Genomic DNA, 17,600 nt, shown 5'->3' with positions numbered 1-17,600 from the left:
AGAGCCTGCCTGGGATTCTCTCTCTGCCCTTCTCCCACTTGCACTCCCCCCTCCCCTCTGTCTCTCTCTCTCAAAATAAATAAACTTTTAGAAATGTATGTATAGGTGTACCTGGGTGGCTCAGTCGGTTAAGCGTCCGACTTCGGCTCAGGTCATGATCTCACAGTCCGTGAGTTTGAGCCCCATGTCGGACTCTGTGCTGACAGCTCGGTGCCTGGAGCCTGCTTTGGATTCTGTGTCTGCCCTTCTCTCTGCCCATCCCTCACTAGTACTCTGAGAGAGACTAGTACTAGTCTCTCTCTCTTTCTCTCTCTCTCTCTCAAAAATAAATGAAAACATTAAAAAAAGTTTTTTAAATAAGAATATATATATATTCTTGTGTGTATTTATATGCATGCACGTGTATATATATTTGTGTATATACATGTGTGCCTATGTGTATGTATATGGACATATCTAGTATATGATAGTATATAGATTATATTGCATATATGCTGTACCTACTGTTCAGAAACCTACTCTTATCACTTACCAATCCAGTATGGGAACCTTCCTTTATCAGTAAATAGATCAATCACATTAGTTTTTATCCTCATATTGTTAGATGCTTAATTTCAATTTTCCACTACTATAAACAGTATAACTGTGACCGCCCTTGGCACTTCTATCCTTGTACATTTCTCTTAACATGACTTCTGTGAAGTGGACAGGGACGATGCGTGTAACCTGTGGAGCACCCAGTGAGAGCTCGGTGCCAGGAGGACTGTGCCAGGCTGTGCAGAAGGCCCTAGAGTGGCCATTCCAAGGAGCCGCTGCCCCCTCCCTAGAAGGGGCCCTGAAGCTTTTCACAGCCCGCAGAGCAGACTGCCATCCTTGCCCCTGCAAACGTAATGCCCAAAGCTACAGCCAACAGTTCTCCATGGCGTTTTGGCTTGGTTGTTTGCTTCAGAAGACTCCCACGGTCTGGATGTAGCCTCGTGGTGCATTTACTAGCCACCTCCTGGGTACCTGACTCCGCATGAGGCGCCAAACCTGTTGAGTTCTGAGAACCGTCTCGTTTTACGAGCTCACAAAAAAGCCTTTGTGGCAGCGCGACTGTTCATTAAACCTGGATCTGAGCTCTCCACGCGGTTTTGTTTTGTTTGTTTGTTAACAAACAAGAGGCCAGGATTGGCGTGGAAAGGACGGCAGTTGTGGGGTGGTGTGTGAAGAGCGAATGCAGTGTTATCAACCTGGACAATCTGGGTTGATTGGTTTTTGTTTCCCCAGTGGAAGCCCAAAAGAAACTCTAACCATCTGGGAGTTTTTATTCCTAAACTAACTCCCAGCTCCCTTGCCCTTTCTGAGCCGAGGAAGCGGAGACGCCCCGCTGTTAAATGTATAAATTCTGCCTTCAGATCAGGAAGCTCACCAGCTCTCCGACCCCTCCCCCTCCCCACCCTTCCGGGGAAAGAGCTCCCACTCACTCCCCCTCCATGACACGTGGTGGGTATAGAGTCACCGCTAACACAGCTGTGGGCTCAGGAATGTCCCTACCTACAAGCAAGTGAAAGTCTAGAGACCCTAAGACTTTGTGATCATTTTTGTCACCCTGTAGACACGCAATCCACCTGAGCTGTCTCCATCAGAGGCTGAATGGGATGACTGAGAGACACGGTAGGAGCCTAAATCTGGACTGGGGTCGGGACTCATACAAAGCAACTAGAAGGCTTTGTACGGCCCGCTCCAGGATGGGGAAGCCTGGCCCCATCCTCTGGGTAAATATATGTATGTGTGTGTGTGGATATATATTATATATATATATATATATATATATATATATATATATATATATATATATATACTTGTGGAGCACCTGGGTGGCTCAGTTGGTTAAGCATAGGCAGGGAGGGGGCAGGGAGAGCAGCCGCCTTCCCTCCTGCCCCTTCCAGGCTCCCTCCAACTTCAGTGTGACCCGAGCCCTGTTGCCTGAGTTCTCTGCATGCATTGTCTGGGGTCCACCCTCACGGTTCCTCCTTGCCTCAAAGAGAGATGAAGGAAACACGGTCCTTTTCCCCTTCCCCCTCCTGCCCCAGGCCCCCTGGCAGCCCTCTCTGGACTTCGCCCCGTCTCTGACTCAGGCATGGCTGACCCACACACTAATCCACACTGCCTCCGAAACAAAGTACAGAAAAGTGATAGATCAGAGGCCTCATTTAATGGGAGCTTAAATTTCAGGCGTGGTGCTGCTGGCTCGGTTCAATGGAGATTTGCAACAGCAGGTGCAGGGGAAGCTTAGATTGAGGCAGAGGGATTTTGTGTGTTGGGGGAGGGGGAAAGGAGAGGGCTCATTTGATCTGTCTGCTACTGGAAGAAAAATAAACTCCACTTGTTCTTTTATTCTTTTAAGAAACAAAAGGGATAAAAGAAATTTTAGGCCAGTAAGCTTCCCTTTTATTCTTCCCTATTTCTCAAATAGATCAGAAAATGATCCGTATTATTAACCACCTAGTCTTCCCCCAAAATATAAATTAAAAAAAAAAAAACAACATTAATGTTCCTCCATACTTACAGATCTCATGATAGCAAGCTCAGCAAGGCTGGAGCTCAAGAAACACAATGGAAAAGAAAAGACTTCGGTTTTTAAAAAGCTCCTCTGAATGGCTATGAGAACAAGAGGCAGACAGTAATTTGAGAGGCTTTTAAATGTGCCGTGAGTTCGACTTTTGATTCCATCCTTTTCTACACATGGACAATTAGCCATAGCACGGGTTTGTGTGATTAGCAGACAAGCCGAACCCTGAGTGATTTAGCCATTGTAACTTGGGTAAGAACGCGTTTCCCAGTGACCCATCCCAGCCAGAAATGACCTCATGTTGTTCCCACACTGTCCGTTTTTTTGGCATTTCTAAAATAAAGTACAACTTTGTCTTTTAAAAACTCCCTCATGGGCAAGGAACCTTCGGTACTATTTTTAAAACCAGCGACAAGACTGGACCTGGGCCAAGATTCTGAAAGGAGCAGAAATAGTATAGCTCGGTGTGGTGTCTCCCACCTTCCTTCTTGGCCTGTACCTCCAGGAAGGCTTCTGAGCAATCTTCTGGGTGGAGCTCTGGGCCTGGCCCCCCAACACTGAGGAAGAGGGAGGGTCACGGGTACAGGGCTGGCTTCAGGTGGTAGCACGTCAGACACACGTCTTGGGGGACAGATGGCCTCCGGCAGGTCCTGGAACAACTATCCGTGGAAGGAGCATCTGGGCTTCTATTTCCCTTTCTTTCTGAAATGTCAGATTGGACCATTGGTTCTGAAACTGCACAGTCCCCTGCTAAAATAAAATGATGGCCGTCTTTCCCCATGCAAAGAAAAATCAATGAAGCAGATCAAATTTTCCCCATCGTAAGTTTATCGAGCTATTCAAAACCACCAGAAATGTCAGCACTTTGAGAGGGGACTTCGAGTAGAAATGGCAAGTTTATAATTCAGTAGAATGGATTCAACAGGGTGAAAACGATGAGCCTGTTGGGAAATGCTTGTATTGAGACATGCTGGTTCGTGCACTTGTCTGCGATCACTCTCAGGAGCCCATGTGCTCCTTGGGAACAGGAGGGTTTGTGAACACGAGCTCTGGTGTGAGTGGCTCTGTGGGGACTTCCCGCACTTGTGGACAGGTCTCATTCCTGGAAAAGGGGCCCAGAGTCGAAATGACAGGAGAGAGATCTGATGTTCCAATAATAGGAGATTATATAACTGATCAAAACTCAATGCCTGCCCTCCTTCTCTCTCTGCACCTCCCCCACTCGCACTTTGTCTCTCTCTCTCTCTCTCAAAAATAAACATTAAAAAAAAGGGGGGGGCATCTGGGTGGCTCAGTCGGTTGAGCCTACGACTTCGGCTCAGGTCATGATCTTGTGGTCCATGAGTTCGAGCCCCATGTCGGGCGGGCTCTGTGCTGACAGCTCAGAGCCTGGAGCCTGCTTCGGATTCTGTGTCTCCCTCGCTCTCTGCACCTCCCCCACTCACTCACACTTTGTCTGTCTGTCTCTCTCTCTCAAAAATAAACATTAAAAAAAAAATCAATGCCTGCCTTTTTAAAGAAATAGCCTCAAACATGGTATTTCAGTTACTCTGAATGCTGAACTTCAGGATCTCTTTGTCCAAGGTGATTTGGCTTGATTTAATAGGGGAACGTATTACCCACATATGAAATCCTATTACTTAATATGATACAGTGTCACTACAGTTTTTACAAAGTCCTTGGTGCCTCCCTCTGTAACCACATAATCTGAAGATAAAGAAACTATGATAGTAGAGCTAGGGCAGTCAGAAGATCTGCCTTGGAGAGATTTTTCGGAGGCATCTTAGAGGAAATGTTTCAGAACAGTAGTGGCTGTTTCCTCGTTTCAGTGATGAACCAGGGCTGTCCGTTTCGCCACCTCCTTGGCACTTCCCGAAGCTGCGCACACGCTCAGCACCAAGAGCTGTTTTCCCACCGGCTGCATCCTGCTTTCTGGGCGTCACTGCCAGCTTGACCTTGCACCCTGCTATTAAAAATGCAAGATCCAAAGCATATTCCTGACCGGTTTTCTTCCTTCAGGCTTTCCCCCAACGTGTTTTCACACACACACACACACACACACAGACGCCTCAGATCTTGGCTAGAATTCTGGGCAGTCACATCCTCTCGTGACCGTGCAAGTCCTTCCCAGTCCACGACACATCCCAAACCCGCCTGATGATAAAAGATCACAGCTGTCATCTCTTCCTTTTGTCAACTGTTTTCCAAAACCGAGTTTGCTGGAGGCTTCAAAAGCAGTGTGACTGGTTTTCGTCTTATGTTTTTTTTGTTTTTTTTTTGTTGTTGTTTTTTTTGTTTTTGTTGTTGTTGTTTTTTTTGTTTTTTTTGTTTTTTTTTTCAATGTTTTTATTTATTTTTGGGACAGAGAGAGACAGAGCATGAATGGGGGAGGGGCAGAGAGAGAGGGAGACACAGAATCGGAAACAGGCTCCAGGCTCCGAGCCATCAGCCCAGAGCCTGACGCGGGGCTCGAACTCACGGACCGCGAGATCGTGACCTGGCTGAAGTCGGACGCTTAACCGACTGCACCACCCAGGCGCCCCTCGTCTCATGTTTTAAGATGGTGGCTGACACATGTAAAAGATCATATGATACATATGTTACAAAGCACAACTACGTAATAAATACCCACGGACCCAGTGCTGGCACCTACTCCCACCCTCAGAGGTAACCACTTTCCTGACGTGTGTATTTATCATTCTTTCTTTTTAGAACTGTTTCTTCTCATACCTATGGCTGTTGAAACCATGTAGCGTTCAGTTTTGCTTGTTAAACAAACAATTTACGCGGCCAACTGAAGCTGCTCTTGTGAAGTAGCCTTTTTGGGACTCGATCCGCTTCGCACGTAGGGCCGAAGTCGCTCAAAACCATCAGGGAGCTGTCTGTCTGGCATTTCCTGCAGAGACAGTTTATTGGCTCCCCAAGAATCAATGCTATTGCTTTACAGCACATTTGGTCTGATTCAACTCTTTTTTTCCTATTACATCCCTGTTTCCGCCATTCACGTATTGGAGAAATACACAGTGGGTGCCTTCTACGAGCCAGGCGCTGGGCTAGAGATCAGCGGCAAGCCAGGGAGAGCCCCCACTCCCACTGGAGCTCACGGCCAGCCTCCTCTCCTTCCCTCCTCTGTCACATGAGCCATAAGTGCAGGCCGCAGGCTAGGAGAGTCCAGGCCCTTGAGCCACATACGGCGAACAAAGGGGCTATGGGACCAGTGGGCTGAGAGCCCAAGGGGAGGTTTATAGAAGGACTTCAGGAAGTGGTCAGCCTCCATGGGCCCCATCCTGGGCCCTCTGTGGCCTCACCTGGATATTCCTGACTCTGGATTTCTTTGATAGGCTCACACACTCTCCCAAGCATATTTATGTCATTAGCACCACACCTGCACAGGAGGCCCCGCGGCGGGGTATAGACCAAGGGCTCTACAGTGAAAGAGGAAATCAGCCCTGTCAGCGCTAGAGTCTGACAGATGACAAAGATACAATTGCCTGGGTACAAAAAGATACAATGGAACCTCGCGAATATATATACTTTGTAATTTTTTATATGATACAATGTAGAATATAAATATAAAGAATCCAAAGGATGTATGTATAATTCATGTATTCTCACCCAGCTTCCACACGGGCCACCCACCAGAATAACTGACATCCTGCAATCCCTCTATAAAATAACACGGCTAATGCCAAAACCCTGACCCCCCTCAGCCCTGGGGCCCATCTCCACATGCCGGCGTATCTGTTCTTCCTACTTGCCTTGTGTGATTCCCCAGAGTCCGAAGCCCGCGCTGGCCACTTGTACTCACTATCGAGTCGCAAGCTTGAATTAAATGTTCCCGCATACTGATGAAATACGAATTCAGAAAGAAAATCATGTCAGTGAAAACCGAATTGAATGCTTTTGAAAGACTTCAGTCAAGATGAGTCACTTAAAAAATGCTTTTGAATTAGGTGTGAACAAATTGAGTGTAAAAGACTGAAGGGAAAAAAGGTAAAATGTAGAAGAATTCTGCTCTCCGATTGTGCGATGGGTGTCTTTAACTTCTTACTCCCCTTGAAATGGACTAAAAATGGAAATTGTGCATGGTACGTACTGGTTTTTTTTTTTTTCTTTTTAAGACAAGTCTGTTCAGCAGACAGTACTCAAGGAAAACACCTGAGCTTTCCCTCAAACATTAGTGAATAAATGGACATTTATGTTTTAATTCTAAATAAAATTTTATGCATATGTGAATATACAACATACAATGTAAACTATGTGTGTGTGAGAGAAATTGATTTTTTTATGATCCCCTTCTTTGAATGACTCTCACTCACCTTCAGTCCCAAGCACATTTGAAAAACAGGACTTCTATTATAGTTTTGCCTATGCACTTACCAGGACTGCCCTACTCAAGGGTGGATTTATGGTCAGCCAACCTCCCTAAAAGATTTCTGATGTGATGGCACTTGCTGAGGATGATTTGGCTTTTTATTTTGTTTGGTTTTGTTTTCACTTGCCAAACATTTATTGAGAGCCATGAGAAAAGACCCTATTTTAGAAACAATGGTTTGAAGAGAGAGAGAAAAGGCAATGTCAGACTGCTGGATGGATGAGGGAGGTCATGACCTCCCAAAGCTCTGCCCTTTCTGACCAGTCACACTCCCAGTCGACCTTTTCTCTAACCGCCCCCAGAGCCAATGGAGCCAGGACCCCTGCTCCAAGGCTTTGCTGGGCGGCAGGAGGGCAGGGATGTGACCTGGAAGGTGGCCGGATGTTCCCAAACTGCAGGCAAGCAGAAGGATGAAAAGGCTAGCCTTGAGTAACTTGGGTCCAGATGAGAAAAGGGCCTCTTGACTAGGCTCAAATTATATTTTTTGACCCTAGTTCTTCCCAATCAGTTGTGAGGAGCCTTTCGAACTGTGACTAGTATCACTTAAAAGGGAAACATTTCAAATCCTATTCTAGCATGCCCCCCCATGTATCCAGCCATGCAAGTGACGTGCTTCTGCTTGAGTGCACGCATGCTCACATGTGTACGTGTGTGTGTGTGTGTGTGTGTGTGTGTGTGTGCGTGCGTGTGTCCTCTCATGTGTGTGCTTTGGAAGGCCTCCGATGAGGGCTGCTTCAGCACCAGTCCAGACAAAGGCCTTGGACACAGCGGCCTCCTGGTACGAGATGCTTGATTTTGCTCAGCACCTAAGGAATAAAGCCAACCTTACGGAAAATAGGTTCTTTAGAAAAGGTTCCCCGAGCACCAGAATGATTCAAGCCTGCTCTCTGAGAGAACACACAGAAGAGAAGTAGGCAGACTGGAGTAGGAGTACAACTTCATTTCAGCCGTCCCGGGAGGATCATGTGCTATTCAGCCATCTCTCCATTTCCACTTTGTTGTTGCTGGAAACGTGGGTCCCTGCAGGGTACAGAGCCATGGAAACCACTCTTGCACTCTGCTCAGGTGCAGGGACTTCAGTAAGTGGAGACGGGGAGAAGGGAGCAGAGTGAGAGGTAGCATGGACACAGGAGCCCTATTTTGTTGCTCCAAGGAGTAACTGGACCCCTGCCCAAGAGATCCCCAAGCCCTCCAGAGAAAGAAATTGCAGGGGCATGAGTCATCCCCCATTTTAGAAGAACACAGGGGTTCCAACCCTGGGGGGGTTGGGGGCCTCCCTTATCAAGACTGGGCAACTGGAGTACACAGATCGTGCTTGGTTAAAGGCTGGGATCAGCTTCTGGCTTATTATCTGTTTAACTAAGTGGATTAAATGAGAATTGACTGGAATTGTACACTTCGAGTTCCCTTACAAAACACCGTTATCTCATAAGCTGGCTTAATGGAACAGGCTGTCAGGGGCTTATTAGAAGTAACTGAATACAGCGCCTCACAGAGCAACGATCCAAAGGAGGGTATACAGAAGGCTGGGAGACCTCACACCTTGTGTGGCTACAAAAGACAGGCCTGAGGTGTGACTGCAAACCACACTGTTTAGCATCCACACCAGGGGACAGGCCCAGGTCTTCCCAAGAAGAAAGACATTTGCCACTCACCTCACTTGGTTTAAAAGCATTTCTTCCAGGGGTGCCTGGGTGGCTCAGGGGGTTCAGCATCTGACTTCAGCTCAGGTCATGATCTTGCAGTTCGTGGGTTTGAGCCCCATGTCGGGCTCTGTGCTGCCAGCTCAGAGCCTAGAGCCTGCTTCCGATTCTGTGTCTCCCCCTCTCTTTCTTCCCCTCCCCGCCTTGTACTCTGTCTCTCTCTCAAAAAAAAAAAAAAAAAATTAAAAGCATTTCCTCCATGTTATGGCTGAATTAAGTCTTTCATTGATCTTTTATATGTGTGGCCTCAGCACCTATGAAAGATAGCAGAATGGAGTGGCTAACAGGATCATCTTTGGAGTTAGATAGACTGCAAGACTTTGAGCCTCAGCTTTGCCACTTACTAGCTTAGTGACGCTGTGTTCCTTAACTTCTCTCTGGCTCAGTTTCCCCGGCTGCAAAGTGGGTTTCTGCGGAGATGCAACAAGCTGATATGTATACACTTCTTAGCATAGCGCCTGGAATAAGTGATGATCTAAGTGACCGTTCAGTGATCGTAACCGTTACTCTTGTCACAGAAAAAACTTCATCGCATTTCAGAGCTCTTGGGCCCACATCTCCTTCCGCTGTTAATTGCAGCGTGAATTTGGAATGAGCCACGTTCATGGAGGAGATTCTGGGTGGGAGGCATTGGGTGTGGAGGAGCTCAGGTCTGTGATCAGCAGGACATTTTGAACCCTGACTTTGCCAGGGATGGCAATGTGACCTTACACAAGTCATTTATCTTCTCTGATCCACATTTCTAAAGTGTGTGTGTGTGTGTGTGTGTGTGTGTGTGTGTGTGTGTGTATAACTTTCACTACAGACTTTGGGTAAATGAATGTAAATCCTGCTTTGGGTGAATGCTGATGTAATTATGAATAATGCTCAGAGACTGGCGTGCTCTCCCAGAAACATGCACATTGTAGAATACTTGCTTTGAGGGTGACAGATATGTTGGAAAGAGTTGATGATTTGGTTGGAGGTCACTCTTGTGCAGTTCTTTGTGCACAATGTGCACAATGGAAACAATGGACTCTTTTTGAGGAAAGTTTTACTTTATTTGTGAATTTAAGACTTTTTATTTTCCACCCAGCATTTGATAGCCTTATTTTCCTGTTGTGTTCATTTGAGTTTAATTTACCAGTAATCTGTAAACACTTCTGTCAAACAACCTGGCCTTTGCTTCATTATCTCCAAAGCATAATGTACAATTGCCATGAATAATCTATAAGTTTCAGGAATCTATAGTCCAGTAGATGATTCTCTTTCATTCAGTCTAGTGGATGAACATCATATTACTCACTTTCCAAAAAAAAAAAATTGAAATAAACCATATGAAAAATTGGATGAATCTTTCTGTTTGACAGAAAATGAATTACTTTAAATAAAAAATTTAGCCTGTTTGGGGTGCCTGGGTGGCTCAGTCGGTTAAGCGGTTGACTTCAGCTCCGGTCATGATCTCATAGTCTGTGAGTTCAAGTCCCACCTCGGGCTCTGTGCTGACAGCTCAGAGCCTGGAGCCTGCTTCCATTGTGTGTCTCCCTCTCTCTCTCTGCTACTCCCCCGCTCATGCTCTGTCTCTCTCTCTGTCAAAAATAAGTAAACATTAAAAAAAAATTTATCCTGTTAGCTGAATTGTGCACCTTGTGTCTTCTTATTTTCATGCCTTTTTTTGTTTGAAAAACTAGTAGGGAATATTCAACACTCAGATATAATTGATATAATTTCCCATATTTTAAATGGCTTAGAGTGAGAGTTTAAGGAAAGAAGTTACATGATTGAGTGAAAAGCCATAACCTTCCAGGGCTCCTTCTGGTTGGTTATTGACTAAAGCACAAGCTGGCATAGCTCAGGTAGGGTTGCAATGCCAAGGGTAAGCATAGTGTGATATCAATCCCTATACCTGTGGATCTCAACTCTTTTTGGTTATGAGCCCCTGTAAGAATCAGGAGGAAGTTATGAACATGCTCCTCAGAAAACAACACATTTTCTCCTTTCCACAAAGGTTGGCATAGAATTCTGGGGAATTCACATGAGCTCCTGACTTCCCTCCATCCACTCCACTATCACCACAGTTCACGGAACATGGGGAGGCTTCCTCTCACTGCTCTTGACCATGCTGATTTTTTTCTAATGGCATGAATTGGACATTTCTGGAAACCAGGAGTTTAAAACTAGTCAGAGAATTTTTATGATACAATAAGAAATATACATATTGGCCTTTGTCCCCAGTTCCTGGCACACAGCTATTAGAACCCTTGGAATCTCCAGAGGGATAAGAGTGTCCAGTATGCTAGGGGGATGACGGTGGTAAGGGCCCCCCCTCAGCTGCAGGATGTTGCCAGAAAGACAAAGGCAAGGCATCTCCTCATTTCACACCCACTAGGACTAATCCAGATGATAACCACAAGCAGCATTGAGGATGTGGAAAAATCGCAATCCTCTCACACTGCTGGTAGGAATGTCAAATGGTGCGGCCACTTTGGACAATAGCCTGGCGGTTCCTCAATAGGGTAAACATAGAGCTTCCAATTCTACAATTTCACTCCTAGGTATATAACCCAAGAGAAACGGAAATGTATATCTCTACAAAAATTTGTATATGTAAAACTAGCAGCATTATTCATAATAGCCAAAATGTGAAAATAACCTAAATGCCCATCAATTGGTGAATGCATATGTGAAATGTGGTATATCCATACAGTGAATATTAGTCAGCAATAAAAAGAAAGGAAGCACTGATGAATATATACTACAACTCGGATGAACCTTGGAAACCCTATGCTAAGTAAAAGAAGCATGACACAAAAGATCGTATATTCTCTGGGTCCATGTATATGAAATGTCCAGAAATGGTAAATCCATAAAGACAGAAAGAAAGCAGATTAATGGTGCCAGGGACTTGGGGTAGAGTGAGAAAGTTAACAAGTATGGGGTTTCTTACTGAGGTGATAAGAATATTCTAAAATGGATCATGGTGATGATGGTCGTACGACGATGTGAATATACTGACAGCTATTGGATTGTATGCTTTAAATGGGTTCAGTGTATGGTATATGAATTATACCTCAATAAAGCTGCTCCCAAAACAGAATACAGGCTCTGGGTCCAGGCTGTCTGTGTTTAAGCCCCGTGGAAGTTCTGGTGTCCTGAGACAAGGATTCGGGTGCAGGTACTATATTCGGAAAGATGTTTCAGGAAGCATGGTCAGGAAGTAGGAAAGTGAGCCAGGGAAGGAAGGAAAGCCAGTGAAGGGGCATTAATGAGTGAGTTATTCTTGTGGGCAGCTGGAGCTCCATCCTCCCGGGACTGAGCAAAGGCTTTGGAGACCACACTTCGGAATTGTCCCCCACCAGGGGGTGAGGAAGCGGGGCTGTGCCCACAAGTGCTAACTTCCTAGCGCACAAAAGCCAAGCATGCTTCTATAACCAGAGAAAGCCCTCAGACAGGAAGAGAGACAGACAGAGAGAAACAAAGAGACAGAGAGCGAGAGCCATGCAGGTACTTGAGGTAGGAAGCAGTCAGAGTTTGTTCCGCAGACCGACAGGTGACATCCAGGGTGACTGAGTGGGTATGGACAGGGCGTTGGCAAGGTCTGCTCACGGGGGTATTACTTAACCTCTCTGTACCTTGGTTCCTTCATCCTTAAGATGGGAAAAAAAATAGCTCCAATCTCATAAGGGTACTGCAAGGATCAATGAGTTCATGTATCTGAGTATTGGAGACAGCCAGAAATACTCATCTTGAACCTTTCTTTTTTAAACTTCTGACTTATCTGTGATCATTTCACTTCTGAATTGGCTTCTAACAAGATAGAGAATAAATCCAGCTATTATAAGTGTCAAAGAAAAATAGAAGCCTTGCCGAGAATAGTCTTCTTATTAGGCTGTCTTTGTGTGTTATCAGCTTTGAATGGCTGCCTTTTGAAATACACCATATGCTTTGTTAGCACATTAGGCAGATGCCCAGCCCAGCAAGTTCTGTTACTGGAGCAGCTCTGTAATCTCTCATTCTTGCTATTCTATTTTACGGAAACTGTTGGTGGGATTCAAGCAAGAGAGGTTCATCATAGCCCTCTCTGGTACTTTTCTTTGTGTCTCCCCATTTTTTCCCAAAGCTATGTTCTGAGGATAGTAGACCCCAGGGAGCTCTCTTTCTGTGAAACTTATACAGAGAGGGACTGAAGCCGGTGGCTGCCATCCCAGGCAATTCTGAGTTCTACTTCTATCAAAGGCATTTGTACTCAGTATGTTTCATTGCTCATGGATGATTGAAACAGCCCAGTTGGGGAACAGCCAGGGAAAAATAGGGTTAAAAAAAAACCCAACTGTGTTACATCGAGCTCAAGCTGTCATGATTAAAATTTAATTTAAAGATTTGTTCACCCAAGAAAATATCTCTGGATTGTTTCAGGCTGTGACTCTTCAATTAAGCTGACTTTTCACAAATCCAAAATTGCCGTGGATGAGCTCTTTACTTCACTTCGGGATATTGCTGGAGCTCGGAATCTCATGAAACAGTTTAAGTCTGTGTATGTTCCTGGAAATCATACCCACCAGGCAAGTACATATGTTTTAAAGTAACTGTCTAATCTGTGTTGTATTTTTAGGATTCAGAGACCACAAAAAAAAAAAAAAAGTTTCCATTTAGCCTCTCTAAAATGAGGGATTTGTTCTAGATGAACTCCAAGCCCCCTTCTAGTTGAGAGTTCTGGGTTCCCCTGAATCTGAAAGCTTCTTGATTCGTTTGTACCACAGGCTTGATGCAGGGAGACGAGCACTGGACTGGGGGGTCAGTCCCTGCTCTATAACTGTCACATACCTATTTTATAACCTTAGGCAAGTCCCTTCCCTTCACTGGGCCCCAGTTACTATAGGTGCAGGTAAGGGGCTGGCCTTATATGATTCCCAAGCTTCTAGATCTAAGCAGTCCCTAAACATTCTGAACAATTAGAATAATAAAATTACCTAATAATATCATAGCAAGGAAAAAAGAAGTTGGTGACCGCAAAACCTTTGTCATTTAAAATCCCCTCACCACTTCCTAAGTACGGTAGGGGAACTCTAGAAGGATGTTTTGACTGGTGACCAGGAAGGTAGTATCAGAACCCAAGATTAAAAGCTCAGTGAGGGAGGGGCCCCAGAAAGAGCCAGGAAGGTTAAGGAGCGAAGAAAGGCTGGAGTCGTTGAGGCTGGGTAGTGTCCGTTGGACAAGGATGGAGACAGAACTAAGGTTCCTCGTGGTCAAAGATGAGCCTTCCAGGAAGAACACATGTTCCTGACGGAAAAGATGATTCGTGGGGTGTGTGCAAGCATCTCCTCCTATGCATTCCTGTGAAATCTCGGGAAAAGCCACTCCATTTGCCAAGGCTCTTTGGGAAGTTGAATGTGCTGTCAGTGAGGGTCAAGTTCAGCATCCAGACGCTGATGCTTTAAGGTGGGCATGTAGACAAGAGCTAAGGTTATCTGCCATAGCCTAGCAAAATCCGGACTCTTCCTGCCATGTATCCTTACAGTAGCTGATACTTGAAGAGTGCTCTCACATTTGGTTTGTCCTTTGATCCTTGCAGCAACTAAGCTAGGGAAGCGTTATTATCCTGAGATCTAGGAAGGCCATGTGACTTGCCACAGGCACACAGGTGACCAGGGCCGGATGCCAAGTTTTGGCTGCCAACACAAAACCTCCTCCCTTCTATACCGTGGATCTCACAGAGACTCTGGAAATACTGATTGATGGTGCTGACAGGCATCTGAAATCACCCACCAACATATGAAAGACCTTAGAAACTGGCACTCAACTTAGTAACGTAAATTCCCATCTTTGGTTCAATGATCTGAGAACACCACTACCATGAAATACAGATAAAATCACTCACAGAATTAATCGTATACAGTTTGGTTGTTAAAAAAAAAATCACCAATCTTGGGGCGCCTGGGTGGCTCAGTCGGTTAAGTGTCTGACTTGGGCTCAGGTCATGATCTTGCGGTTCACAGGTTCGAGCCCCACATTGGGCTCTGTGCTGACAGCTCAGAGCCTGGAACCTGCTTCATGGATTCTGTCTCCCTCTCTCTCTGCTCCTCACCTGCTCATTGTCTCTCTCTCTCAAAAATAAATAAAAAACATTTTAAAAAATCATCAATCTTAAATACAGCAATATAGACTAGTTCTAGAAGACACAGAACTGGTGATACATGATGAGATTTAGACCAAAGAATTCCAAGAAGCAAGTTGCTGCTACATTTGGCAAAGTGCAAATAAAACACTAAATTAATAAGCTCTTTTCAATTTTATGATCAGCACTGTGACTAATTTAGCCAAATTCACATAAATGTGTATTAGCTATAAATCTTGGGCATGATAAGGACAATGACATATTTTCTAGACTTTATGGCCCTGCTGCCAACACTGCTGTCATTTCTCCAGACGTCAGAACCCTGTCCTGCAACCATGGCCTTCACAGAAAGAAATTTCCCCTTGTTGTATAGACTCCCTTACGGTGAGTCAATAACGTCAACCCATTCACTGAAAATCCTAAATGTCAGTGACTGGGATGTGGGGGGCAAGGTGGGGAGTGTGTGTGTATCTTCAGGGGATTTAGTAAATAATGATACAGACATTACTGTGAAACAGTTGTGAAATACTGTGAAATACTGTGAAACAGTTGAAATGAATGGGGCAACTCTAATGTGCTTATTAGCGGGACTGTGAGTAAACCCTCGTCTCAGGCTCTACTTCTTGGAGAACTCAAACAAAATGGAGGTTTCTGATCTGTTAGATGGGGGGAAAATCACATGTAATGTAGATCATTCTGTGAAGCTTTTTTCTATCTTTGTTTGAAAACAAAACAAAATAAAATAAAAAGTATATGGGTGTGTATATTTCATAAATTTTTAAAACTAAGAAAAAATTTATGATGGTTATCTTGTAGGGGTTGAGAAGGGTTGGATGGATAAGGAAGAACTCTTTGACTTCTTGCTTTATATCTATGGGGATAGAGAAAGAGTTTTGATGGGATTATGGGTCAGTTTTACTTGTTTGGGTTTTTTTTTTAAATATTTTTTGAATTTAAAGTTCTCAGTCATAGAGGAAAGCCCAGTAAGGACAGGGATTTTGATCTGGTTTGCTCACTGCCATATCCTCAGTGTCTAGAAGACACTTAGCTATAAATATTTGTTGAGGGCATCTTGAATGCAATACATATATCCTTATCATATAGCAGAGGATTTGTTGGCATACAGGTATAATGAGAAAAAGACAAATGTCCAAACTAGACTCAGAGTCCAGCTGTGTCTAGTTTTGAAGATGGGCCTTGACTAGGCAACTTTCTATCCATCTCTTCTCCCAACTTGGTCCTCAGCCCTAGATAGAAAGTGTGCTTTCTATCTAGCTCCACGCTGTTTGTATACAGAGTCTAGCTGAGATGCTTTGGGCTCCCTGGGACACCCAGGAAAACACTAGACCTGGTCTACCTCCAGATTCCTTTTCTAGCTCTAAGCAGTGCTGCACATCTGGGCTCTCTTCCCTGGATCCCAGGCCCCCTCCCAGAAGCCCTCTCTCCTGCTCCAGGGCACAAGCTGGCTCTCAGAGCCACTCCGGTACCCTTGCTAGCACTGGAGGCACCTCTTAGTTCACCTTCATCCTTTAGTCTTTTCGGAAGATGCGTCAGCCACAGCCCCGAGAACACCACTCTCGTCATTTTAAGGGAACGTGATTTCATACAAGAAATGAAGTACATATAAAATCTCTGGAAGAGCTGGGAGGAGTGGGAGCTAGAATGTGTCTCCAGAAATGAGCCCAGAAGATCACCACACACCTGGCCCTCCCAGGGAACCAGGACCTCAGCTACAGCCAGGAGAGTGGGCATGACTGGGGATCATGAGGCTGCCATTGAAGCTGTTGAATTGCAGAACCAAAGCTGGAGACAGCATCCATGTTTGTTCACCATGGTATCTGCAGAGCTCAGCTCAATACTTGCCACCTAGTGGGTGGGTGGATGGATGGATGGATAGATGAATGGATGGACAGACAGAAGGCTTCTGGACTGTGGGACCAGACGGTTCCATCCACAATGGTATTTCTTATACTCTTAATGCTTAGTGAGATGGATGTTAGCAAGGAGGTTAACAGCAGCATTTGGGTTCATAGCCCAGCGTAGCAGCATTGGGTTCATAGGTCCATAGTCCTATTGACTGCGTGGTTTTATTTTTTTAATTATTTTTTATTTTTTATTTTTTTAATGTTTATATTTAAGAGAGAGAAAGGGCGGGGGCGGGGGAAGGAACAGAGAGAGAAAGGGACAGAATCCGAGGCAGACTCCAGGCTCTGAGCTGTCAGCAGAGAGCCCGACACAGGCGTGACCCCATGAGCTGTGAGAGCGTGACCTGAGCCACAGTCGGATGCCCAACCGACTGAGTCACCCAGGCACCCTCAACTGTGTGATTTTAGGCAGGTTACTTCACCTCTCTGTGCCTACTTCCTCCTCTGTACAAAGAAGCTAATAATAGTACCTCCCTCATAAAGATGCTCCAATGATTAGGTGAGTTGGTACCTGTGAAGCTCTTAGGGCAGGAGTTGACACAAACAGCCCTATGTAAGCATTTGCTGTAACAGTTGTAGGGAAGGACAAAATAGGCCTTTTCTTAGTCCTCTTTCGTAGCATTTCGCCTTTCCCTTTGCTAGGAAAAGGGCCACATAGAAGGGGAGTCGTTCTCAAGCTGACTGCACCATTAGCTGCTGTGTCTGGTAAGAGTTTGTTGCTGACTCCCATTTGTCGGAAGAGTTTGTGTTCATAGACTCTGTTGAGTGGAAACCGAAGCCCCCGGTTTTGCTTGTGAAGCAAATCTTCTGCTCTCGTTTCTTACTGCAAACGGTCCAGTTCGGGGGGGAGGTTTCACCTCCTCCCTGAATGCCACAGTGTTTGATGTGCTGCTTTTCCTCAGCTGCAGCATCAGGAGGCTATTAGGCCGATGTCTCAGGGCGAAGAGCG

At 45.2% G+C, this 17,600-nt stretch overlaps 1 protein-coding gene across 1 annotated transcript in view; it reads left to right on the top strand.

Moving 5' to 3' along the window:
* The window catches only part of SCFD2 (sec1 family domain containing 2), a 390,123-nt gene that overhangs the window by 341,719 nt on the left and 30,804 nt on the right, over positions 1 to 17,600 (top strand). Inside the window, exon 6 of the mRNA XM_047090699.1 lies at positions 13,028 to 13,173. Within this exon, the coding sequence (XP_046946655.1) occupies positions 13,028 to 13,173 (146 nt within the window). The remainder of the gene's footprint in view (positions 1 to 13,027; positions 13,174 to 17,600) is intronic.

Source organism: Lynx rufus, unplaced genomic scaffold (genome assembly GCF_022079265.1).
Source record: "Lynx rufus isolate CCGP_SWC_20201006 ecotype Redwood Valley unplaced genomic scaffold, mLynRuf1.p SCAF_3, whole genome shotgun sequence".
NCBI lineage: Eukaryota > Metazoa > Chordata > Mammalia > Carnivora > Felidae > Lynx > Lynx rufus.
This window is presented reverse-complemented; position numbering and strand designations above follow the sequence as displayed.